This window comes from Melopsittacus undulatus, chromosome 2, assembly GCF_012275295.1.
Source record: "Melopsittacus undulatus isolate bMelUnd1 chromosome 2, bMelUnd1.mat.Z, whole genome shotgun sequence".
In the NCBI taxonomy this organism is placed as follows: domain Eukaryota; kingdom Metazoa; phylum Chordata; class Aves; order Psittaciformes; family Psittaculidae; genus Melopsittacus; species Melopsittacus undulatus.
In genome coordinates this window covers 68947751-68973702 of record NC_047528.1, presented here as the reverse complement: position 1 = coordinate 68973702, position 25952 = coordinate 68947751, and the positions used below count along the sequence as shown (strand labels likewise).

At 39.5% G+C, this 25952-nt stretch overlaps 1 protein-coding gene across 2 annotated transcripts; it reads left to right on the top strand.

Moving 5' to 3' along the window:
• The first annotated feature begins 984 nt into the window (after window positions 1-984).
• On the top strand, window positions 985-25867 carry ASMTL (acetylserotonin O-methyltransferase like). 2 transcript variants are annotated; one of them, XM_005151409.4, is made up of 13 exons: window positions 985-1130; window positions 2919-3050; window positions 5315-5362; window positions 5992-6056; window positions 7096-7157; window positions 8822-8930; window positions 13752-14178; window positions 16884-17046; window positions 18786-18970; window positions 19840-19969; window positions 20556-20699; window positions 21266-21388; window positions 25446-25867. In XM_005151409.4, the coding sequence occupies exons 1-13, from the start codon at window positions 1038-1040 to the stop codon at window positions 25658-25660; spliced, it is 1896 nt and encodes a 631-aa protein (XP_005151466.1). In that variant the 5' UTR covers window positions 985-1037; the 3' UTR covers window positions 25661-25867. The 2 variants fall into 2 exon arrangements, with proteins under 2 accessions (XP_005151466.1, XP_012985083.2); XM_013129629.3 differs by lacking the exon at window positions 25446-25867 and adding an exon at window positions 22507-23089.
• Window positions 25868-25952: the final 85 nt, after the last annotated feature.

Here is a 25952-nt window from a genome sequence, read left to right as displayed (position 1 = left end):
ACAGGAGCCCTGTCTGAGCTCTGCTACTGGAGGGGTCCACACTGCATATGACAGGGTAGTTAGATATGTATGTGTGTCTGCACGCATGTATTTTTCCACTACCAGACCTTTGTCCTGACCAGCCAGTGAGTGGAACACTGATCTTTTTGATGCCGTTTGTGTCTGAGCGTGCTCTGTGGCTAGCCATGCACACACATATACATGTGTCACAGTCCGAGCACGTGTGCTGGCTGGCACTACTCAGACTCACTGCTGAATGTGTATTTATCTTATTGGGAATAAATCTTTTTATAGTGGACTTTACTTGCTTAAAAGGCCAAATAGAGGTTATCTAAGATTTGCATCAAATCAGGTGATGATCATAGATCCTTCTGACCAAAAAAGAAATGAATGCTATTGCCTCTTCGCTAACGCTAGCAATCACATAATCACAGAATGGTTTGGGTTGGAAGAGACCGTAAGGATCATCCAGTTCCAACCCCCTGCCATGGACAGGGACACATTCCACTAGACCAGGCTGCTCAAAGCCCCATCCAACCTGGCCTTGAACACTGCCAGGGATGGGGCAGCCACAGCTTCTCTGGGCAACCTGTGCCAGTGTCTCACCACCCTCATAGTGAGGAATTTCTCCCTTATATCCAATCTAAATCTATCCTCTTTCAGTTTATTCAAGAACTATTGGAACGCGGACGTGTGGTGCTAAACGTGGCTCCTACGACACGGAATCTGCCCGATGTCTGTCCCTCTTTATTTAAGCCTGCGCTGGTGCTGTACAGCTAATCGCTGGTACAGCTGCGGCTCCCCACGCACTCATCCGCCAGCCCGAGACCGCCAGGACCCGCAGACAGCGGAGTGGGCACCACTTCCTCCCCCCGCACTACGGCAGGCTGCCCCGCCTTCCCTCCTCGCTGTCTCTGCTGCTCGCTGGGACTGTCACAGCCAGACCCCGCCCCGCGGCCCTGCAGTCATATAAGGCCGCTGCCGGCCTCAAGGCCTGTCGGAACGTGCGCGGAGCGGTAGGCCGGGGAGCTACTGCCATGGTGTTGCACCCGGTGCTGGGGAAGCTGGTCAGCAAGAGGGTGGTGCTGGCCAGCGCCTCGCCGCGCCGGCAGGAGATCCTCACCAACGTGGTGAGTGCCCACCGCGCCTCGCCTGGGCAGGGGGAGAAGGCCAGTGGTGCTGCAGCTCGACCCCCGGTCCCAGGCGCTGAGGGTGTGCAGGTGCTCAGCGCCGGGCTGGGCCTGCAGGGTCCCCCGCCCCTCGGGCCGCCGGTCCACCGGCACAGAGCCCGCACAGAGCCGGCACAAGCCCGCGCCTTGCGGGGCAATGCCGGCTGCCCTTCCGCACGCCGCCCCGCCTGCCGGCCTGGGCAGAGGCAGAAAGGCCCAGGGTTGGGCTTCGAACAGCTGCCTCTGAGTGCACGGTAGCTTCCATAGGAATGGTACTGTTTTTTAAATACCAGTATTTCTTGGTCAGGTTTCCTCTGTAAGCAAGTACCGTGTGCATCAGTGTGCGTCAGTTTCACTTATCATCAAGGTTAATGTGAGAATGGATTAAAGTATCCTGCTGACAGGGGGGTGGTGTGATCAGCCAAATGGAAGACTTGCTCAGACTGGAAAATGCCAGCATAATTATCTCTGGCGTCCTCAACATAAAAAAGACACGGAGCTGTTGGAACAAGTCCAGAGGAGGGCCACGAGGATGATCAGGGGCTGGAGCACCTCCTGTATGAAGATAGGCTGAGAAAGTTGGGGCTGTTCAGCCTGGAGAAGAGAAGGCTGCATGGAGACCTCATAGCAGCCTTCCAGTATCTGGAGGGGGCCTACAGGGATGCTGGGGAGGGACTCTTCATTAGGGACTGTAGTGATAGCACAAGGGGTAACGGGTTAAAACTTAAACAGGGGAAGTTTAGATTGGATATAAGGAAGAAATTCTTTACTGTGAGGGTGGTGAGGCACTGGAATGGGTTGCCCAGGGAGGTTGTGAATGCTCCATCCCTTGCAGTGTTCAAGGCCAGGTTGGACAGAGCCTTGGGTGACATGGTTTAGTGGGAGGTGTCCCTGCCCATGGCAGGGGGGTTGGAACTTGATGGTCTTAAGGTCCTTTCCAACCCTAACTATGCTCTGATTCTATATAATAGTAAAATTTGGAAGATCTTACAACAGATTAAATGAATTAAAAGATGTGCTTCCATTACCCCCCCCCCCTTTAGCTATTTAATACCAAAATTTGTGAAAATTTTACTTCAGCTTCTGAAATGTAAATTTCATGGGATTAGTATTACGATGGGGAGAGATGGGAGAATAGGTAACTGTCCCTTATTCATTCTTCAGGGCCCTTTTGGGACAGTAAGGAAGCTGTAATCCATCATTCAGACCATTCAGGCTCCATGGAAGCACATGCTGACCTCACGGACAGGCTGCAGGGAGCTTTTAAATGGCACTTGCGTATTAATACATCAGATTTAGATTGCTTACTACTGTTATTCTTTGTGGGAGAGGTTGAATTTAAATAGGAAGAGGTATATTATTTTCAGAACAGAGACTTGGGCAAGCACCAAGGTTCAAGCATGCACGAAGTTAATAGAAGCACAGTGTGCCTGTTGGATGTGGTAAATTTACAGGTATACCCTGGAGGCAAGACGTGGGGAGGAGCGGAGATTTTGACAAAACCACACAGAAACTGTCCCATGTTTTCTGTATATCACATGTATAATGACACATAAAGTGTGGGTGGCAAATCTCCTGTAAGAGTGTGTACTACTGATAATGCAAGTAAAGTGCAGTGGATGAATTCAGTCAAAAATACCCTGTATCAGAATAGTCTCTGAAATGTGTAAGTTTTATATTGTTAGATTTTTATAGAAGCAACCTTTGATAACAAGATCAAATTGACTGCATTGCATTCCTTTGTTACAGGGCCTGCGGTTTGAGGTTGTTCCATCCTGGTTTAAGGAGACACTCGAAAAGTCGTATTTTGCAGCCCCTTATGAATATGCTGTGGAAACAGCAAAACAGAAAGCTCTTGAAGTAGCAAACAGAATGCACGTAGTAAGTCACCAGCTATTTTGGCAATGAGATTTTCATCTTAATTTGCATGTATTTCTTAGTTGGTGTCTGAGTGCTCTTTCCCCACTGAAGACAAATGCATGTTGTTCTGTCATTTGTAAAAGATAGCTTCATGAAATTAGCTCACCAAAACAAAAGAAGGACTTGTGACTGCAGCTCAGGCTTGCCACAAACAGAAGTGACATTTCTTAGCAACACACCTATGCCTGCTTTGGATACATGCACTCCATAGTTCCTTCCAGCAGTCAGGTGTATGGCTGGGCAGTTGTGCACTCCAAGTATTTGTTGTCTATGGAGGCATACTCTATGGAAAAACTCACTGATGTGAATCCAGGGCTTTGCTGTAGCTTTCATTGAACAGTAGTTAGATTTGAACAGTTGTGACAGGAGTATAACTGTCCTGGTTTCAGCTGGGATAGAGTTAATTTTCTTCCTAGTAGCTGGTGCAGTGCTGTGTTTTTTACTTTAGTCTGAGAACACCACTGATGACACACCAGTGTTTTTGTTGTTGCTGAGTAATGCTTACCCTGATCAAGGACTTTTTGGTCTCCCATGCTCTGCCAGTGACGAGGAGCATGGGAAGCTGTGAGCAAGCAGACACCTGACCCAAGCTAGCCAAAGGGGTATTCCATACCACAGCACGTCATGCCCAGTATATAAACTGGAGGGAGTTACCCAGAGGACCAAATCGCTGCTCAGGTCGGGGTGGGTATCGGTGGGTGGTGAGCGGTTGTATTGCGCATCACTACTGTTCTTGTTGGTTTCTTTTTATCCTTTCCCCTTTTAATTTTATATTCTCTCCCCTTGTTATTTCCTTTATCATTATTATTAGCAATGTATTGTACACTAGTTATTAAACTGTTGTTATCTCAGCCTTTAGGTTTTACATTCCTTTGATTCTCCTCCCTGTCCTGTGGCATGGGGAAAAGGAGGGAGGGGTGAATAAGTGACTTGTGTGGTGCTGAGTTACCATCTGGGTTTAAACCACAACAGGCTCAGAATTTGAGAGTGTAGAGGTGCTGGGGGAAAGCAGAAAAAGAAGACAAATTCAGTTTTAAAGCATTCTGGGCAAAGAAACAGGCAATTTTCTTTTAAGAAAGGAGAAGCTGACATGATTTCAGGTTCTGTAGTCATTGCATCTATTTTGTATCCTCATTATTGTCAAAACCAGTGATACAACTTACACTATAAATGGCATATTTGACTTCTGCCTTGGCTGTGATCACTCTGAGTACATAAGGTTGTTCTCTACCAGAACCTATTTCAAAGTCTAGCTGATTAAGGTCCCACAAAATGTATCATAATACAACTCCGGAAGAGAGGAGTGTGTTTGTTTGAACCTATACTGATGTCAGAAAAGGAATTTTAAACACTTTAAACCAACAGTGCTGCCAGAAGTCACCGATCTTCAGAACAAATATTGCATGATGTCCAGTGTAAATTGTTATCCAGATTTCTGTCAGCTTCTTTTCAGAGAATGGTATAACATTAGGAGAGTGAATTTTAAACCCAGCCTTGCTAACTGGCTTATATTGGCCTTTCATTGCAAAACACTATGCTGTGATAATGCTAATTCAGTGGGTTTCAAAATGGATTTTTTTTTAATGGTGCCTGGAATTAGTTTTATTTAAAGCACTTCAACAGCCTTTCTATAGAAAAATCAGCTCCCTGCAAACTCTTTATAATGATCACAGTTGCAGACAAGTTTCCTGTCTTGCTGTGTTAAATAATAACCATGTATCTCATAACATGCAAGTCAATCAAATCTCAGCTATGACGACAGAACAGGTTTTAAGTTTATACTCCTACCTCTCAATACCCCAAAATGGAGAGTATGTGTTCCCTATTTTAGCAAAACTCGTCTTCGAAGAACAATCCTAGAGGGCTGTATTCCCTGGCTTCCATACACTTAGCACTTTCTTTAAAGGAATTCTGCCTGCCACCTTGAAGACAATGACTTTTGAGAATGCAGGTAGTTCTTTCCTGGATGTATTTGTTCATCAGTAATGTATTTATGCAAAATCATGACCTAGGAATGGTCTGTTCATGCCTCCTGTTTTCCTAACTTTTATGGTGACATAAATTATTACTATTTTGTAAACACTACAAAAGGAGTGTCTTGTTCTCAGGCCAGTGCTGAGTCCTACCTGTAAACTAGCAAACTTTTTTTTCTTACCATAAGTTATAAAAGGTTTTGTTCTTTCTTCCTCTTTTGAGAAATACCTTATTTTTTTATGCCTTTGCAGAAACACCTAAGAACACCTGATGTTGTCATAGGAGCAGACACTATTGTGGTAAGAAGTCTTCTGTGGTTTAGCATTGTTTTAATTTATGACAAGTGTGGAAAATTCTTGTATCTTTAAAGTTTGAAAGCTGACTTCACTGAGAAGTTATACCTGCAATATGATGTATCTCATGGGTTTTCTGGGTGTAGGTTTTAGGGTATTTTTTCCCAACAAGGCAGATTTTGGTATCCTGAGTACTAAAAGCTTTGCTGCTGTTTTTGCAGATACACTAATATTACATTCAGTATTGCCTTGGATCATCTAGTATGTAAGGGAAATTCTGTTCTCAGGCAGCTGTTGACTGTCTAGAAGTCCAGATCATGTGAACTGTTCAGTGCTGTGCCTTGTAGTGGGCATCACTTTTATACCTGTCATCTCCACAGAGACAGTGAAAGGTTAAGGACAGAAGAGGTTGAATTACCCTTTTGTTTGAGAGCTGCAGCCACTGGAGTGTAGAGTGTTGCACTCATTATGTGCTCGGTAATAAATCACCTGTTCTGACAAAATACCTGTGATTCTTGCTCTACTCAGTGACTCGTGTCTGAAGCCCTGGCTGAAATTATTGTCCAAATATAATTTCCGACCTCAGTTTCTGAAAAGTAAGAAAAAGCCTCACACTTTCTCTATCTTTGTTTTAGTCTGTGGATGAACAAATTCTGGAGAAACCAGTTGATAAGCAAGATGCATATAGGATGCTCTCAAGGTCTGTAGTTTTAAGTAAGATTCCAAATGTGCATGTTAAGCTGTTCTAAAAGGAGCTGTACAGATTCATTGGTGTATATGAAGAGCTCCATGGCTGGTTGGTTGGTTGATATTTTTGTTTTCTCTCGTTTTGTTTTGGTTTTTGTTTGGTTGGTTGGTTGTTTTTTGCCTAAGTTCAGTAGGTCAGTTGCTTAATCATGGGTATGAAATGCACTTAAAATTCAGCCCTTTAGTACTCTTAAATTTGTTCTATATGCAAAGAATGAAGTACAGATGCTCACTGTTTCATCTTACAATTAATTAGGTAGAATCCTAGGGGGGATAGTAAGAGTGTGAGATGGTTTACATCAAATAAGCTGGCTAATATTTAGGAGACTATTCCTTAACTACTCTCTTCAAAGATTCAGGTTCTTATGCTGTTTATTACACTCCGATTGCTTACACATTAAATTAAAAACATGAAGCTCTCAAAAGGAATCGGCCACAATGTGGCGCTCTAGAACCACTACCAAAGAGCTCGTGGGAGGGTCTTCCTCTGCACTTTGCATCTGTTCCTCTGGCTTGGCATGGGATTGGCGCTGGGGCCACTCTGGAAGAAATGAGTACATAACCTCTAGTTGCCTATCAGATGTTTGGTCTAAGTTGCATCACCTAGCTATTCATTGCCAGCTTTCAGTGAAGATGCCTGCAAGAGTAGTGTTTATGCTGACTGGCTTTTTCTTATGCATTAGAAATAGTCACTTCCTCCTGTTTACAATAAATAAGCTGATATCATAGACTGCTGGGGACATCAGTACAAGTGAGATTTTGGAGACTTGAAATGTCTGAATCTCTTTACAGTATGTTTTTGTTTTGTCAATGTCTTTTCACCTATATTGGGATAAAAATAATGTGTTTGTTTAGGGTAATACATCAAACATATATATTAATATAATGGTCTGTTTTTCAGGCTGTAGTAACATAATCATGTAGAACATTTTTGCACATGGCAGATTTCTTAAAACTGTTGCTTAAACCATGGGTTTTTTTTCTCCTCACAGGTTGAATGGGAAAGAGCACAGTGTTTTCACAGGAGTGGCTATTATACACTGCAGCAGTAAAGGTACATGTGTAATTTTATTAAAACTCAGTGTTTGCATTAAAAGTTATAAGGATTTGTACAAGTGAAGAAACAGAATGGAAATGTTTTATACATAGTCTGAACTGGCTTCCTGTTCAGATGAGAATTACCTTATCAACATGTAAATTAAAAACTTCTCACAAAAGCCAGCTTTTTCATTGTATTCAATTTTCACACAGGAAGGAGGATGACAAAATACAGTACACTTCAAAAATGCTGTCTCTGAAAGCTATAGGACTAATTAAAAGACTAGTGTAAACTGTGGGAATATTCTAAATGAAATTCAAGTAAGGCACTACAAAATGTGGGGCTGGGCAGATTCGAACTATATTAACTATTCCTGTGTTCTGTTTACACTAGCTGATGTATAAAAGCAGTTGCTTGTTTTTTTCTCTTATAAGTAAATAAGGGAAGCTTTAGGCGATGAGTGAAATAATGGCTTAATGCCTCAGATTGTTAATGAATTGTAGGAAGCAATATGTTTGTGTTCCTTATCAGATAATTTATATAGTAAGCAAGTGGGGTTTATAAGAACATTAATGTAATTTAAGGAGTGTTTGGTTTGAGAGACCTCCTCGATAATTATGCCAACATTCTTTTAATGGAACTTTTGCATGGGTCATTTCTCTGAAATTTTACTGGACATAGTCTTTCTATAGACAAATTATTTACAGCTTTTAATGTTTACTGAAATGATTGCTCCTAATTCTTGTCAGTCATCCAGCACCCCTACTAATATGCTAGTACTGTAGAAAGGGAGCTGCTGCAAAATAAATAAAACATCTTATCAAGGGGTTCCTATGAGCTATACAGCAAGAATAATAATTGTTTAGGAAGAAAGTAAAAATGCACACAACTGTACTACAGGTGCTGTGACAGCACATCTGATTTGAAATATACAGATTTAAGCTATATGATATTCAAATTAATAAAATTACCGTAAGTCTGCATATTTCCCCAAGGGGTTCAATCAACTGAGTTTTGCAGAATACATTTTTAGTTTTAGGTTATAATTAAAATTGTTAAGCACCACATATATGTTACAGATGGGATTTTCATCTCTTTCTAGCAACAGGATCCACACCCAGGTGTACAGTTTATTATTGCACCTCTGGTCTTCTCTTAGCCATTTCTAGATACAGAAATAATCTTATTTCTTGAGAGACAATACAAAAATTACACTGATAGTTACTGATGGGACTGCTGGATGCCTGAGTCTGCATTGTAGATGTGAATCCACATTCAAGCATTTATAACAGCTATATGTTTAACTATGAAGTTTTTTTAAGAGTTCTTTGACAACAGTCATAAAGTTAGAAGGGTGTTTGTAGCCTTCTTTGTTCTCAGTGCTGGATGTGTACGCTAGGAGTCCATAAATAGTTCTGCATAAGCATTGTTAATTTACGAGTGCATCCCACATAGGAAGTGTCCCAAGACAGGGCTGTGGAGGTTGAAAATGCAAGCTTTCACTTTCTTGGGAAAGTTGAGCGCATTGTCCCTAAAGAGCATTATTAGTCATTTCATGCATCTGTGTAATACCTTATTTTTTCCCAAGCAAAAATGTCAGATGACAAAATAAAACTGAGTTGTTTATACAAAATAAAACTACAGTTTCTGTTTTTAATGAGACCTTTTCCCTTCTGTAGATAATCAGCTAGAGATGGAAGTCACTGATTTCTATGAAGAGACTAAAGTAAAATTTTCTGACCTGTCTGAAGATCTTTTGTGGGAGTACATTCATAGTGGGGAGCCAATGTAAGTAAGACCCAGAAGCTATCACACAGTATTTAGAACAGGCCTTTGGGTATGTTACTAGCTACAGGCATAAAACCATTTTGTCCCCTGTTCTGCGAAAGTTTGCTGTGAATATTTGATAAATGATAGCATGGGTGATGCAAGGTAGGTATTCTGTTCTTCTTGTCTAGAGCTGATTGCTGCAGGGAAAGTGAACTACCTTTTTAGTACCCTAAGAAATTCGGAAAGTGAAGGCTGTTGAAATGATCTGGATTAGAGCAAGTACTCATGCAATATACAATTACCTCTCTGTTAACAGAGGCATTCAGGGAGCTTGGATACCTGAGACAATGGATAGTTCTCATTATAAAAAAGGTGAATAGACTACGTATTGGAGAACTTTATTGAAGGAAACTAGAACTTGGTTTAGTTTATTAAAATAGCACTGCTCTGCTGCAAGGAACGACAGCTAAATTTTCACTTATTCTTGTGACCAGCTTATATGTGTTCCTACGCTACAGTTATCTCTTAACTTCCATGTTTCCACTACACTTGTAATATACTAATTACTTACAGACAACATTGATTCCCCAGAATAAATAGGATGAGAACAGAATATCTGACTACTCCTAATATGAAGCTGACTAGATTGTTTTGTTTATTTTGATTTTGTTTTTTGGGTTTTTTTTGTAGAACTTTTTGAAGACAAAAAGGCTTTCCCTTGTGTTAGCTGAAGCTTAGTGAAGGCAAATCAGGCCATAGTTAGCACTATGGATGGCATATCCAGTGATTGGAGGTGAAATTCTGGCTCTGTAACTTCAATTCTGACTGTGTAAGAATATCAATCATGGTGTTTTTTAAATTCATTTGTGCTATAAAACAACACTGTCACTTTTCACTGGGGAAAGAAGAACCACTGTAGATTTAGAATTTATTTTGAGTGCTTATGTGTAAATGGAGCAATTTTTCTGAACATGTAAGGTTCCCAGCTTATTACAGAGACTGAAGCTAAATTGGATTATGCAACAAAGAATGTTTTGGCAAGAACACAGTTTGTAACAGAAATTCCTAGTAGGTTTTTTGAAGGTGATCTTTAGTATGCAGCTGATCAAACTGCAACTTTATGAAGGAGAAATGACCATGGATTTTTAGGAAGAATATAATTTTGAAAAATATTTTGTGATATTCTGATTATTTCCTCTTGAAGAAAATAATGCTTTAGCAGCTCTTTCCTAAAGCAAAAAGGCTCATGAGCAGCACTGGGTAATTCTGTTCATTCTGCTAAGCAGGATGTGTGACAGCAAGGGCTTCTCAGGGACCAGAGTTTCAGAGAATGTATTTCATTACTCTCTGAAGCAGAAGCCAATCAGTCTTCAAGACAATAGGAAGAGTTTGCTCTGGCCTTAGGAAAAAATTACTAAATATATGTTTTTTAAATTTTGCAAAACAGCAAGGTGAAGTCTCTTATGGGTTTTTCCCTTTGTTTGGGCTTTTTCTTCCCCTCCACCGTGGCCATCCATGCATACTACTTACACATTTGTGTGCATACAGGTTTTTCTAAACACTATTGCAGTTCAAATTACCATTTGTTTATTTTTTAATGGCTACTTAAGTTTCTGAAAACATAAAAATCAATGATCACATTAAGAACTAAAAGAAAATTGCCTCTTTTGTGATGCTTGGATTGGGCAGAGTTCTTTTTATAGGAAGGACAAAATTGGCATATAGTATTTCAAAAGTCTGTCACTCATGACTCTGGGACTAATTGTAAAAGTGTATAGCTGACTTAACATATGCATAAGGAGCGAGAAAAGAGCACTGACTCAAGGTAGTCTGTGATGAGGCTATAAAGCCCCTCAGATTTTGGCTTCAGAAAGATGGCCTTTCCCTTGTTTTATTCCTGTTTCTCTTTCCAACCAAGGGTTTTCTGCTGGCTGGCAGATCTTTTCTTGCTCTGTACAAAAAGGCTGGACTGTAGTAATCTGAAGTTTTGGACTTGTGTAATGAATAGACTTCTTTTCTGCGCACCTCTTTGACCCGACTTTGCACTTTGTAATCTTTCCCTTGTGAGCAACTTCCTCCATCTCTGCTAGCAGCCTCCAGTTGAAGATTCTGTGTGGTTTTGGTAACTTTGTTCTGAATGGTGGCAGTGAAATCAAAGCACCCTACTGCACTCTGGGAAAGAGGTGATTACAGAAGCTGGAGCTGTACAATTTCAGACTTAACTATGAAGTAATAAATGTAGAATGTAAATGTCTTTCTTCCGTTGTATGATTTATCACAATAGTTATTTCTTTCAAAGCTATAGCAGACATATAATTTAGATTTTGCAAATAATCAGTCTTGCAGCATAACTAAACTCATGGATAGCTTAGAGGTTATCAGCTCTGAGAGCATAAGCGCAAAAATCTTCCTGGTGTAGGATTACAGAAGTAGAGAGAGCTTTGCTGTTCTTATACTGGAATTGACTTTGAACCTTGTTTTTTTCACGTCATGCTGCTACAGTTGACTTGTCTGTATGAAATAGTTGTTCTACATTTATGGCTATATGGACTAAGACACATATATTGTCAGACATGTGTTCTTGCCTTTGGAAACCTACCTAAAACACAACCAGGCATCTCCCTTTATCTGTAGGAGCCAAAGTGCTTGTTACTACAGAAGTGTTTTATTTCATCGACTCAGTTGAACAATACAAATATTGTATACATGGTTATACGTTCTTGTGGCCTGTTCAAATTCTACAGTTAAAAAAGTAAATGTCCTTTAATGTTACATTTGGAAGAGTTACCTCCATTTTACGTCTGTTAACATTTTTCCTCCCATTGTATGTTGTGGGTTGGTTCGTTTGGGGGTCTGTTAGGTTTTGGGTGCTGTTTGGGTGTTTTAGGAAAAAACAGTGGGTATTGCACACATTCCTGCTGCATTGTGTGAGGGTTTGTTTGTTGGCTGATCATAGGGGTTTTTTGTTGTTGTTGATTTTGTCTTTAAAATTGGTGAAGGTTGCACACATTCCTGCTGAAATCATGTATCTTTACAACAGTTGATAACTGAAAAATGTTTCAGTTGCAGCAGTGATCTTGCTGTTTGTCAGAAGGTCTTTTAAAGTGAGTTGTATTTATTATAATATAAATTAACTGATGCTGTGCATACTGTTACAAATGAAGCCTTGACATTAGTGCTATGCTAATAAAAGTATCCAGTTACAAAACCCAGTCAAATTAGCTAGAGACAATTGAGAGCTGTGTAAATACTGATATAATCTGGATTTTAGCATGGAAGGTGCTTGTTGAAAAAACAGTGGAACTTTTACTAACTACATAGCTTCATGCATTTGGACTAGAGCTGTATTTGTAGTAGAGAATCCTTCTCAGCATCCAGCTCAGAATATGAAGCTCTGTATAAAAATAAACCAGATGTGGGCAATTGTGGTAATGTCCTTCCTGGGAGTATATCACTTTTTTTGATGGTCACAACGTTTTTTGCCTCCCTGTCAGCAAATGCCATAATGACTTCATCCTAGTGGACTGCTACTTCATTTAAAAAATGAAATTACTATTTAGTCATTAGAATATTTCTAATTTAGGTGGTGTAAGTCTTAGGTATGTTATAAAAGAAGGAATAATTTAAACAATGACAAAGCTAGATATTGCTGCTCTGTGCAAGATTAAGAGAAAAGCCCTGTTTCCCAGTTCATAGCAATTCAAAAATATCTTCTGCTGGCATACTGATCCTCTGTTTCATTTAGGAGACTATCAAAAAGGGAATCCAGGAATAAGTTCTAAAAATACAAAGAGCTGGTTCTGACCAAATCTAAGGTGAAAAGTCAGTAATCTTCTTTGTGTAGTAACCTCCTTTCACAAGTAGTTTGTGTAATTCCATACTATTTTAAGTTAATAGATCTGAGACTGACCTTTGGTTTCAAAGCTTGCTGACTTAGGGTTCCAGATTCTGGTGTTATCTTATAGTAAGCACATTCCAAACTGCCTTGTTTCTTAAATGTGGACAATAAAATTGTTGGGTCTATTGCAGCTTACCTGCCTGTATATATTTCCATTCCACATAGTGGAATTTGCATAATTATACCTAAAGACAAATTAGATTTCCAAGGTTACTTTCTGTGAAAATACATTCATGCCCCAAATTACTACTATTACAATGGCATGTAAGAGCACAGTGGTATGAACTACAGCTCTGCTTATATCTGAGGGTTATGCAAGAACTAGACAGTGCTTAATGGGAGAGTACTGAGTTTTGTATTTGGATAGGTTGCTTCTCCCCAGGAAAGGCTTATCTTCCTGATCCTCATTTTAGATATTTCTATGACTAAGATCCACAAGATACATACTACAGTCATTTGAGTTCTAAGATGTCTACTTCGGTGTCAGTTCTTTTTGGAGCTAACATATTCTTAAGGCACTTCAGCCTCTTGTGGAATAGAGTGAGAGTCAATATGCAGCTGCGTGACCCAATAGTAATGTTAAGTTTGTTACCTTCTTGGTAGCCAGGACCTGGAAAATGCTGGGTGACCTATGTCAATGCAGTCTGACTGCGGTCAGCTGATGTACCCTTCTGCTTAGCTTACTATGGCACTGGGACTGTCTGAAGCATAAACACCTTAGGCTGCTCGCCCCTAGTAGAAATACTAGAATACTGATCCTTGTATTTATCTTGTGATTTATAAATTGAAGTGTTGAGTCTACTACATTTAATGTGCCTTTAACTTGAGTACATTTGCCTTTATTCCAGACTCTGCACTATGTCTGGAGTATTTGTGATCTCTGCTACCTTCACTCTTAACTGTAATTAAATATATGTAATTTTTGCTTTCATTTCCCCCAGGGACAAGGCTGGTGGATATGGAATCCAGGCTCTTGGTGGAATGTTAGTTGAGTATGTTCATGGAGACTTCTTGAACGTGATGGGATTTCCTCTGAATCACTTCTGCAAAAAGCTAGCAGAATTGTACTATCCGCCTTCTAAACACAATGTACAACATAAAAAGTATGACTCTATCCCTTCTGTGGACACTTTTGAGAACCTAAGTGATGTAGAAAGTGAATCTTCAAATTTCACAGAGCACAAAGGTGCTAGTAAGTTGGACAGCAGCGGGATGTGTTCATCGGGATCAATTTACAATTCTGAGAACAGTTCTAGTGTCAGAAGTGGGTTTATGGTACCTCTGGAAAATCGGAATGGCATGCCAGAAAATGCAACAAGACTTCCATCTAAAATTCTAGAGCTGATGGATGGATTTAGAGCCTCAAAGGTAAGGGAAAAAACCCAAAACAAACAAAACCCTGCTTACTACATGCTTGGCTGATACAGTTGTTTCATTAGACCTCAATATATAACAGGTAATGTGAAACACTTGAGCTAGTGTAGGACTGTAGTAATAATTAGTAAATGACCACTGAAGTTTTAGAGAGTCCAAATTAGCTGAAGCTTCTGGTGTAGTACAGATGTTGGTTGTTTTTTTTTTTATTATTTGCTTTTATCTGGTCTATTGAATATTAATTACCTATTTGATAAAAAGTTTTGTCTCTTGAGAACAAAAAATTGGGTTTGTTTTTTTGCTGTTTTTGGGGTTTTGTGGTTTTTACTGATCACAAAAGCACATCAAAGAAGAAGTTACCTTTGTATACTCTGCAAAGACAGCATTTAATATGGTTATCTTACCTGAATTAAAACTGTGACAGTAACTGTATATATTGTATTTCCTCTCTAACTTGTAATGCTTAGCACTAGAATTCCGTGGAGGATCTTAGGGTTTTTTTTTTATTCTGTGTTAAGCAGATTTTTATATACCCTGTTCCATGTTTTTATTATTTTTTTTCATATTTCATGATTTTTATTACCCTGTTTTCATCAGGTGTCTTTAGCTGATAATACTCATGCAGTATCTGAAGGAGACATGCAAGTAACTGTTTACAAACAGATCACATGCTCTGTGTGGCAGCCAAGTATGATGAGAAACGAGTGGCTAGACATTTTACATGCTACCAGTTTTTCTACTCAGTTCCAACATAGTGAAGACAATAGTGAAGAATGCAAAGAAGAAATAAACACCAATCATTCTAAATAGGTCACTGATTTCCATCAGTCATGTTTTAGGAAGAGGTGAAAAAAACTGCTAAAGTGGCAGTGAAATGACAAACCTGGAACTAAAGATTTAACAAATTTGAGGGGGATGGAGGGAAACACGCCAGACAGTGAACAATGGTTTTGCTGAAACAGCAGAAAGTTGTACTCAGATCTGAAGGAAAACCATAATGTGGTCAGTGTAGATCTGTAGGCGTGCTGCTTGCAGGCATGCAGAGCAGTACTGAGAGATTTGGAATAAAGCAGCCTTGAGATTGCTGCATTTGAGGCTTTTTTTTTGTCTATAGAGAATGGGTTTTGATGTAGTTGAATGGGTGAGATGATGTTTGGCATTTCTTCAATTTAAGTAAAATATGGAGACTCAAGTTTTTGCACATGATGTACACTGTTTACAGTTATGGGATGTAGAATTTAGTTTTGTGCAGTAAATTTGGGGTAGAGGCTGGAAATAGAAGCAGAAGCTTTCTTTTCTCACTAATACAGTGTAAAGTCATAGTGTGAAGTGCTGAGTTTTATGCTGATCTACTGGGAAATTTTTTTTTCCTCAGGGTTTGGATCTTTGTAAAATTAATTACCAGTCACAGTGAATGCTTCCTGTGATCTGACAAAACACAACATCTCTCCACTTGTAGAATAAGAGCACAAAGGCATTTAGTTTCACAAAAGCTCTCAAGTTCTGTTTCATTTTGGTCCTTCAGTGTTGTTTCAAGGACTTCATAAAGCAGAACAAAACGTCCCCCTGGTGAAGCTGTTGCCACCTGTTTTACTTTGAACAGCTGCTGTTGCAGAACAGGAGGGGATCAGGGTTAAATCCTACTTTCTCAAGATTAGTATGTTCTGAATTTGCATAGTCTGATCCATACTCAGACCTTTGGAGTTTTTCCTTTGATTTCCCCCTACCGCCTTGACCTGAAAATTACAAAATAGTAAAAAGAGTGATTTGAATCCATCAAGTTGTTGACCTCGCTTCTTACTTTCTCCTTCCTGTTCTTACAGTTTCCGAGTGGTATCGGAAAGATTGGTCAGGTCTTGGAAAGCCAAATGATTGTAGACTAGATGCAGTTAGCTCGGTATTGTGAAAGCCTGGATTATAATAAAGCCCATCTTTATGTTCTCATTAGAATAACAGAGGAAACTGTAAAAAGAGGATGACAATGATATGATATATATATATATACACACACAGTAGCAGACCTTCCCTCAAATTTTTCTTGATTTGATTTTTATCAAACAGAATGTAAAATCTTTTCTTCCCTTGACTGCCTTGAGTAAATACATTATAGTTGCCTGCAGTTGCAAAGAAATGCATTCTGTGATTGCAGTGTGAGCTTCCACTCTTGTGCTTTAGCAGGTGTGCATGTAGGACAGTTATGCTCTGAAGTTTTATTTTTCTTTTATTTCCCCTTAATTTTTATTAACCAGACAAGTATTACAGCAACTGAAGCAGTTACACTGCCTTAGTGGAGCTTTCCAGTCCTTATGTTTTGGGTAAATCAAATTTAATTTGATCTTTTGTCATTGGTTCAGATGCTTAAGAATGTTTGGCCTTATGGACAGTCTTACAGATTAGGATATGCTAAATACTGGAATAAAGAGGTGGTCTTCACACAAAATCTGTAGGCTGCATTGCAGAGTATTTTGAGTTCCCTTCTCTCCCAAACACCCCTGGAAAAATTCTGTTACTTGGCTACGATAATGAAACCCTCATAGCAGGAAAGAAACTCTCAGATGATGTAATTATCATAGCAATTTTTAGGAGTTAAACTATGTTGCACTTAAATAGTAGATCTGCAGAGTAGTTCTAGGTAAAAGGTTCCTTGATTTCAGTCTTTTTAAACACAGTATGCCAACAGGGTTTTTTTATACATTTAGGCTCTCTTTGTAGCCTCTAAGCTGAAGATGTTTGATCACCTGAAAAATAAAGGCCCACTGAAGGCTGTGGATATTGCAAATGAAGTTGGAACCTCTGTATGTGGAACAGAAAGACTTCTTGATGCATGTGCTGCTCTTGGATTACTGGAGAAAACACCACAAGGTGACTAATTCCCCCTCCCTGCAACGGCATATAGTACTGAAAGAGATGCAGGACTGGAAGAGCTGCTTTGAAGGTCACAGGTTTTAACTTTATATTGTCAGTAATTTGGATTTGGGGGAAAGGGGAATGGATTGTTATGGAATTTTTTCATCTAGGGGGCAGGCTTTATCTAATGAACACATTCAAGTCTTCGAGGAAACCTTAGATTGCTTTTGCTCTCTGAATATAGCACTGACCAGATTTCTAAGAAAAAGTTGACAGTTCTGTGGGCAGTCTCAAGGAACAGTGTGATAGCTCAGATGTATCATCTGCATTGGGTCACAACAACCCCATGTAATGCTACAGGCCTGGGGAAGAGTGGCTGGAAAGCTCCTTGGTGGAAAATGACCTGGCATGCTGATTGACAGCTGCTGAACATAACCCAGCAGTGTGCTCAGGCAGTCAAGAAGGCCAACAGCATCCTGGCTTGTATCAGCAATAATGTGGCCAACAGGAGTACGGAAGTGATCATTTCCCTGTACTTGGCACTGGTGATGCCACACCTTGAATCCTGTGTTCAGTTCTGGGTCCCTCACTAGGAAATATTGAAGTGCTGGAGTGAGAGAAGGGCAAAGGAGCTGGTGAAGAGCCTGGAGCACAAGGCTGAGGAGGGTTAGTTGAGAGAACTGGTTGTTTAGCCTGGAGAAAAGTAGGCTCAGGGGGGCACCTTACCACTTTCTACAACTACCTGAAAGGAGGTTGTAGCAAGGTCAGTATCCATCTCTTCTCACAAGTAACAAATGATAGGGCAAGAGGAAATGGCCTCAAGTTGCACCAGTGAAAGTTTAGATTAGGTATTAGAAAAAATTTCTTCACGGAAAGGATTGTCAGTTATTGGAACAGGCTGCCCAGGGAAGTGGTGGAAAAACTGTGTAGATGAGGCCCTCAGTGACATGACTTAGTGGTGGTCTTGGCAGTCCTGGAGTGACAGTTGGACTTGATGATCTTGGGGGTCTTTCCAACTTAAATGATCCTATGATTCTGTCCACCACATTCCATTCCCTAATGCAGTAATGCAGAGTCACAGTCCTCAGCAGTGAATCAGGGTTTTTGCAAGGAGTGCTCTGGAATGTGTCCCTTTTCATGGACAACAGCTTAAATTTTAGTGCCCCTAACTGGAACAGTGCATGAAGGTGTATGTAGGTGAGGGAATCAGAATTAACTCTTCCAGTCCACTCTACGTAGTTATAAGTTTACATATGCATCATTTACGTAGTAAGACTTGAAATGATAAAGTGTCAAGAAAAGGAAATAAAGCAGGTTTTCAACTCTGTTAGAGGACAAGACCAAGGAGAAAGCCCTGAAGGCAAAACATTCTGGAGAAAACTTGAACTAAGGGAAGGAGAAGCCGTAATCTAAAGCAAAAGGCAGCCAAGAATGAAGAACTTCTAGTACTCTCCATTAAATATTAGGTGTCTAACTGAGCTACTCTGGTTAAAAATAAAATTAAAAAAAACACACAAAAAAACAGAAAACCTATCTGTATCATCCATTATCTAAATTCTTTTTTTATAAACAAAGTACTTGCTCCTTTAAGAATAAGAAGACTATTAGAATTATTTCATAGAAATATTTGCCCAGTAAAGATAACATCAGGATTTGCTTGCTATTTAACAGCTATGCAGGAAGACATGCCTTCAGATTTTAAGCAACAGTTATACTGAAACAAAGCCTGGTTACAATTGTTTTCTTCCCATAAGGGTACAGTAATACAGATTCAACAAATACGTATCTGACATCAGATGGTGAATACTCACTTCATGGCTACATTATCCACTCTAATGACCACCTTTGGCCTCTCTTCACATACCTGGAGTCTGCTGTCAAAGAAGGCAGCAGGCAGAACCATCGAGCCTTTGGAAAGAAAGCAGAGGATTTATTTAAGGTAATATAAACTCTCATTAGGATCAAAACTAGTTGTGAGGAGCCCAGAACTGATCTAGGGTCAAATGGAGACTGGGCCATCTACAAAAGTTAGTAGTAACTGGTCCCAGACTTCTGTTCTCTTCAACTTTAAAGTCTGGAGCAATCACAGAATATACTGGGAAATTTCAGTGCTGACAAAAAATTCTCGGACTAAAGTGTTGGCCAACCAGCTAACCTACTCTCAGAACAACCTCTGAGCCTGTTTACCTGTTTGTGTCCCTTTTTAACACCAGATAGTAGTACCTTATCACACATTCACTCCTTCCACGTAGAATGCCATTCACTTGATGCTGATGTGCATTCAGTTCAGTCTGTTGACTGCATAATCAGAGCTGTTTTCAAAGTCACTTTGAGTTGATTCAGACTTGTCAATTAGCCACCTGGTGAAGTGGGTTGAGGGCATAAGTATTTGTGCCTGTTTAAGGCAAGTGCTAGTAGAGGGAGCAGAATGTGTCAGAACTTCACCTCTGACAGCAGAGCTGGCTAAAAAGTGTACTTCCCACTACATCCTGAGGTTCTTAATTTGTGCTAATCTTCTAGATCCTGAAGAAGCCAGTCTCCTAGAGATGTCTACAACCCTCATACACACTTGATAAAAGGAAATAAGGGCTTTTGGAAATTAAGGTCCTGTTAGCCTAATGTTAATATCAGTACAGTGAAACAGCAAAGAAGCTGGATAAGCAAGCAGTCAATGGCACTTTTAACTGATCTTTTAATTTTAGAATTCTAATGTTAATGGTGTGTAACTAGTGCTTTGGTTGTACATAGTTTTAATTAAGTCATGAAACTAAACTTCAATTACTGTGGGGTTTTTTTTTCTCTTTTTAGGACTATTATCACAGCCAGGAAGTGAAGCAACGTTTTATGGCTGCCATGCACAGCATTGCCCACCTGACAGCAAGAGACGTGGCTACAGCATTTGATCTGTCACGATTTAAATCTGCTTGTGATTTAGGAGGTATTGCCTGTAATTGAACACTAATACGAATTTAAAGGAAAAGCTTTATTTCAGTTCCATATTTTATTACTTAAAACATACGTGTATTTTTTTTACTAAAACTGCAGTCATACTATCTAATGTTATTTTTCTGGTATGGTAATGTCAGGATAAAAGGGTTAAGTGTAGTTAACTGAAAGCAGAGTTACTTAAATGGGGTTTGGGTAGTTTGAAGTAAGCGAGTGTTTGTCACAATCAGTTACCTACTGACACTGCTCAACACAGAAAACAAGATTTGTGGCTCAGGAGATAGAATATTGGGCTGGGAGCTCTGTTTTCAACTGTGCTGTTGCTGTCCATTAGCATGTCCAAGACTTTCAAAAGTAATGAAGGATTTATTTCTGAATCCTTCTGTATTGGGGTGTCAAAGTTGAAACACTACACTGCTAGAACAAAAAGTTTTGATTTTTTTAAAATTGGTTTGGTTTGTGTGTAGTTTTAATTCTGATTTGATGTCTATTTTAGTGTTATATACAGCCTTATCTGTAAAAATTTCTGCGAATGCTGGGAGAAAAGACTTGATTTGACTTTCTTAAACTTTCAACAGGTTGCACTGGAGCTCTGGCTCATGAATTAGTACAAATATACCCAAATCTCAAAGTCACAGTATTTGACCTTCCAGAAGTCATTGCAAACACCTCTTACTTTCAGCCTTCAGCACAACACACAGCTCCAGTAACATTTGTATCAGGTAAATGTAACACATGATCTGTTGTCTTATTTCTGTTATTCTAGAGCACAGCACAGGCTCTTTTGCTGCAGAAATTGGTCTTCTGCCTTGCTCCAACCCGACTTGTCTTAGTGCAAGGCAATGCATGCTTACACATGCTAAATGGGGACATTGTATTTCTCAAGCCTGTGGGAGTAAAAAAAAACTGGCTATGGCTGGAGAATGTGGATAAATAAGGAAGTATGAATTAGTAATGCTTTTAGTACTACTGTGAGCAGAGGCTACATATCCTTATCTCAGGCTTTTATTTTCTAGGCAAGATCAACATGGTGGCTACAAAAGATTTTGATGTCTCCTTCCTTGCTTTAGGCTTTCTCCTCATTTTTGTGTTATGGAATTCTTACCTGTGTTCTGCTCTTTAACTATGCTTTCCTATCTGCAAATCAGTGCATACCTATACCTGTTCATTCTTGTTGCTTACTTTACCTCTGCTGAAGCTCCTCATTTCTCCGCAGTATTTTAATTTTATTTTGTAGGAATCTTCTCTGTGGTTTCTGCAGGAATGTACTAACTCTGCTTTCCAACAGGTGACTTCTTCAAGGATAATCTCCCAGAAGCAGATCTTTATATCCTTTCACGTGTTCTTCATGACTGGCCTGATGAAAAGGTACATGTGCTTTTAAGCAAGATATCAGCTGTTTGCAAACCAGGTAATTTTTTTTTTTCATTTTGTGGGCTAAAAGGTACATGGTAATGCATAAACATAATGAGTACTCATTAGAAGTTCATATTAAAAAGGTGTATTTTTTCTGTCTGATCATAGTAGTCTTTGCTTGAACATCCATGCTTGCATTATATTAATACCTACTAAGAAAAAATGAAATAAAACTAAACACAGCTTTATTCCATTCCTTGTGTCCTATTGCTGGCCACCAGAGAGAGGTGATCAGTACCACCCCCTCTGCTGCTCCTCTTGAGGAAACTTTAGGCTGTGATGACGTTTCCCCTCAGCCTTTTCTTCTCTAAGCCGAACAAGTCAAGTGACCTCAGCCACTCCTGAGTCTTGCCCTTGAGGCCTTTCACCATTTTGGTCACCCTCTTTTGCACACCCTCTAGTAGTTTGATGTCTTTTCTATACTGAGGTGCCCACAACTGCACATGGTACTTGAGGTGGGGCTGCACAGGTGCACTGTACAATGAAACAACCACCTCCCTTGACTGGTTAGCAATGCTGTGCTTGATGCACCCCAGGATACAGTTAGCTCCTTTGGCTGCCATGGCACACTGATGTTTGAACAGTACTAAAGTTCAAAGATGACAAAAAGTAGAAAAGCCTACACTGCTAAGATTAGCTGCTTCTTTAATCCAACAGGATTAACTAGCTATAAGGTTTGTTTTGTAAGAAGCATTCAAAATTAGATCTAGGCTGTAAAGCATAATCCCATTTGGGGGGGAGGGGGATTAAAAAAACATAATTGTGGGTGACTGTCTTAATCTTATGCAAAGATTGGGGTATGACAGATGCTTACAGGAGCTGCTTAGTACAAATGGAAACACAACTTAGTTTAAGAGCATAGTCAAAAAGTGATCTGAATTTCACTGAAGTGATAACAGTGCTCTAAACTCCCCCTTCCTTTTAACAATTAAATGGTTGCTTCCAGGAAGAGATTACTGAAAGTAAAGTTCTGCAACTGATTGCCACTGAATACCATTAAAACATTAGTGTGAGGGTCCTCTGAAACCATCTCTGAAAGCACTGAAACCATCTCTGAAAACCTGAAGCTAGAAATACTTTACTGAACCGCTTTTGGTTGTTTTGAAAATGCAGGAAGTGCTTTGCTAGTGGCAGAAAGTGTACTCGATGAACAGAAGACATGCCCTCCTACAGCTGTACTACAGTCCCTCAGCATGACTGAAGGCAAGCAAAGAAGTGGCTCAGAATATAAACAGCTGCTGGAGAAACACGGATTCACAAATGTACAAATTAAAATCACAGAAAATTTACTGGATGTTGTTTTGTGCTTCAAGACCCTATCACCATAGTATGCCCAGAAGCAGGCTGGGATGCTGAGTTTTTACAGCACTTGTGCAATGTATCCATCATCAGCCAGCACATACTGTCAGTTTAGGATCATTCTGACCCTTTATCTAAGGAATAGTTGTTACAGGCCTTGAATAAAAGTTGGACTGCAGCTTCTGCAGAAGTGATTTCTATGCATTTAAGAAATGTCTGGCCAAAACTCCTATGTATTAAATACGTTCATGTCCAGTTATCTTGGCTACTTTGCAGACTGTATTAAGCTCAGACTTGCTGTCTAGATGTATTGCATGACAAGTTAAAAGCTTTTATGAGCCACATTACTAGCTTTGTTTTCCTGAACCTTGATATTAAAGAGAATTCTCGTTCTGCAGTATATTTAGTGGTTACTGCTCATTTTTACTAGAAATAATAAAAACCCATCTGTCTGAATTCAGGGATGCTTGTCCTCTTTTTCACTTTTCTGGGGAGCTTCCCTCAAAAACATCTCAAAGGTGCTCTCTTTTTTTAAGCACTTTATCCACAAGCAAAAGTGAAACTAGGACCAAGCTCAAACATATTCCTACAGCACCTATAATGTCACGGAGAAACTTCAGCCATATATGCACCCACGCAGGCTGTAGTAAAACGTGTTCCTGTCAGTTTTGGGATTTTCTAAATATGGTTAAATGGCCATATATGTTTTCTGACTCATTACTTGAGTTTTAGGATTTATGTATAAATTCTGTTATGAAAATTAAAAATAGAAGTTTCTTCATGTTCTTCCAGTCTTTAGTTGGAGAAGTATGTACTATATCCCATCTCTTCAAGTAATTTGTCACTAATGTCACTTTTCCTAACATTTTGTTGGTTGCTTGTTTTCCCTGGTACTTCATTAATTTGATTTTATTTTTTTTTTCTATTTAAAGTGTATTTTGTAGTGGAAGTCTTCCTAGAGATTAAAGTTGCACTTTCAAACTAGCTTTCTTCTCTATCAGTTGTTTCTCACCTGTCACACTTCTACAGCAATAATCCCAATAAGCCAGTGTGAGAGTGGCCATGCCTGTGCTGAATCATGAACCTCAGCCAATTAAGGAGTTGATGAGCAAAGGTCAAGCATCTGCCTGGCATACTCTTGTCTTACATTACTTAATCAAAAGTTAGTTTGCACTTTGAGCACTGAGCAAAGTGAAAGTGCCACAGTGATTCAATTCATCATGAGAAATATGCTTACTGCAGAACATTTCAGTTGTGCAAAATCAGAGAAATGCCAGACTTTACATCACTGGGGATTTATTCTTGGCAGAAGGCTTTTAGGAATGGAAATTCGACTGATCACATCTATACAGACATTTAAAGAGAGAAGGTAAAATATTCAACAGCTGAATTAATTTTAAATGTCTTTTCTATATTGACGTGGAACTTGCTGTTACGCTTAACAGGCTTGTATTTTGAGAGAGACTCATTCCAGCAATCAAATGTTTCTCATGTCATAATTATTCATTTAGTTCGTAATGCTGTTCTTTAAGCTGCTATAAACTGTTTGAGTCAGAAAATTTCAGTTCTAACATTGGCACACCTGTAGCTGTCACAGACTTTAAAACTGTGCCTCTAAGTACTATATATCCGACTGCAAAAGTTTAATAGAATGTGCCTGGCTACCATACAACCTCAACATAGCCTGTGATTAAAGAACAACAGTAATACACATTAAGCATTACTCCTTTGGGCATGGTGTCTGTGGTAATGCATCACAGCTTTGCACTCTCAGGATAATTAAGCATTGGAGTACATTGCCCAGAGAAGTTGTGGAATTTCTGTCCTTGAGACATGAGGTTTAACAGAATGATAGATGAGTAATAAAAACAAGAACTTCAGCACTTGTTCACTGAATGCTGAGGTAAGAATCCTTGAGGAAAACAGAGAAGTTTGTAAGAAAGAAGAGACACAACTTGGTTGGCTGTCCCAGCACAATCATTTTTATATCAGTTTTTGACCTTGTTACAGCGATTAACAGTACTTCTGCCTGGAAAAGGAATGGAACAGAAACAAAGAGTAGTATGTCATCTGAGCTACCCAGCACAAAAGCTTGAGAAGAGTTATTTAATGGCTAAGCCCCTTTGTGTGGACAGTGAGTTCATTTTTGGATGTGTTAGCTGACTGCTGGACAGTGGAAATATTTAATATGGGGTTTGGATTTGTTCTTAAAAACCAGTTTTTAGAGGGCTGGCATTCTCCTCACTCTCTGTCTTTTTGGTGGATATTACATCCCTATGTTAGTCACACCACAAAGGTCTTAGTTCCTACAGAAATAATGCACAATAACACTGACTTTTTCTCTGCTTCTATAATGCTTGCCATCCACCCTATTGTCTGCTTGGCGCCACTTCAATATGAATGGGGAGAAGTAATATATCCCCAAGAGATAGCTACTAATCCTGTCTTATTGTTTTCCATAACCATCATGCCAAGTCTACAAGAAGTTATCCCATACCCTCTTCCCCTAAAAACAGAGAGGTGACTTGACTTGTGAGCATCTCATCCCTCCATAGTGTGGAAGGGAATTTCCTGGGCTTTGTGAGAGGTGTGAATGATACATTTAATGGTGGATTAGTTATAGCAGAGCAAATCCATAGAAATTATAAATGAAATCACCTGCACCTGGTAGTTTGCATCCTTATATATGACAGCAGAAATTCTCTTGCATGATAAGGCATTAGTATTGTTGCATGCCTTTGTTTTTAAATTAGGCTGTGAGATTTTGCTGGCTGAAATGGTACTGGATGATGAGAAGAAGAAGAGGAGCACAGCTCTGCTGCAGTCTTTGAACATGCTTGTGCAGACAGAGGGAAAGGAGAGAAGTGGCTCTGAATATCAAGCCTTACTGCAACAACATGGATTCACAAATGTCAAAATCAGAGTGACAGGAAATTTGTTAGATGTCATTCTCTGCATTAAGACCTAAAAAGAAAGGGGGGATTTAATAGTAAAATCTAGACATTTCTAGGAATGTTTCATGTTTTGTAATTATGCAGATACATTCTCAGTTTCCCATCAATATTGTAAACAAGAAATGTTATGTCAGCTTTATGAAGTTATTTTTAAAAAGGGGAAGGATTGATTGCATTTATTTTAAACTCAAGTATAATAAACCCAGAATATTCTACCCTAAGAAACAAGTCTCCAGCACAAATACAGCCCTACAGCAGTATTCACACTGCTGACAAATCAGAGTTTCTTCATACATGGTGCAATTA

What these genes read in the sequence shown, in the direction of transcription:
- ASMTL (XM_005151409.4), top strand. Translation starts at nt 1,038, where the DNA reads ATGGTGTTGCACCCGGTGCTGGGGAAGCTGGTCAGCAAGAGGGTGGTG. An exon ending in ATGGATTTAGAGCCTCAAAG is followed by an intron (nt 14,179 to 16,883) that starts GTAAGGGAAAAA and finishes TTATACATTTAG; the next exon opens with GCTCTCTTTGTAGCCTCTAA. An exon ending in AAGCAGAGGATTTATTTAAG is followed by an intron (nt 18,971 to 19,839) that starts GTAATATAAACT and finishes TTCTCTTTTTAG; the next exon opens with GACTATTATCACAGCCAGGA.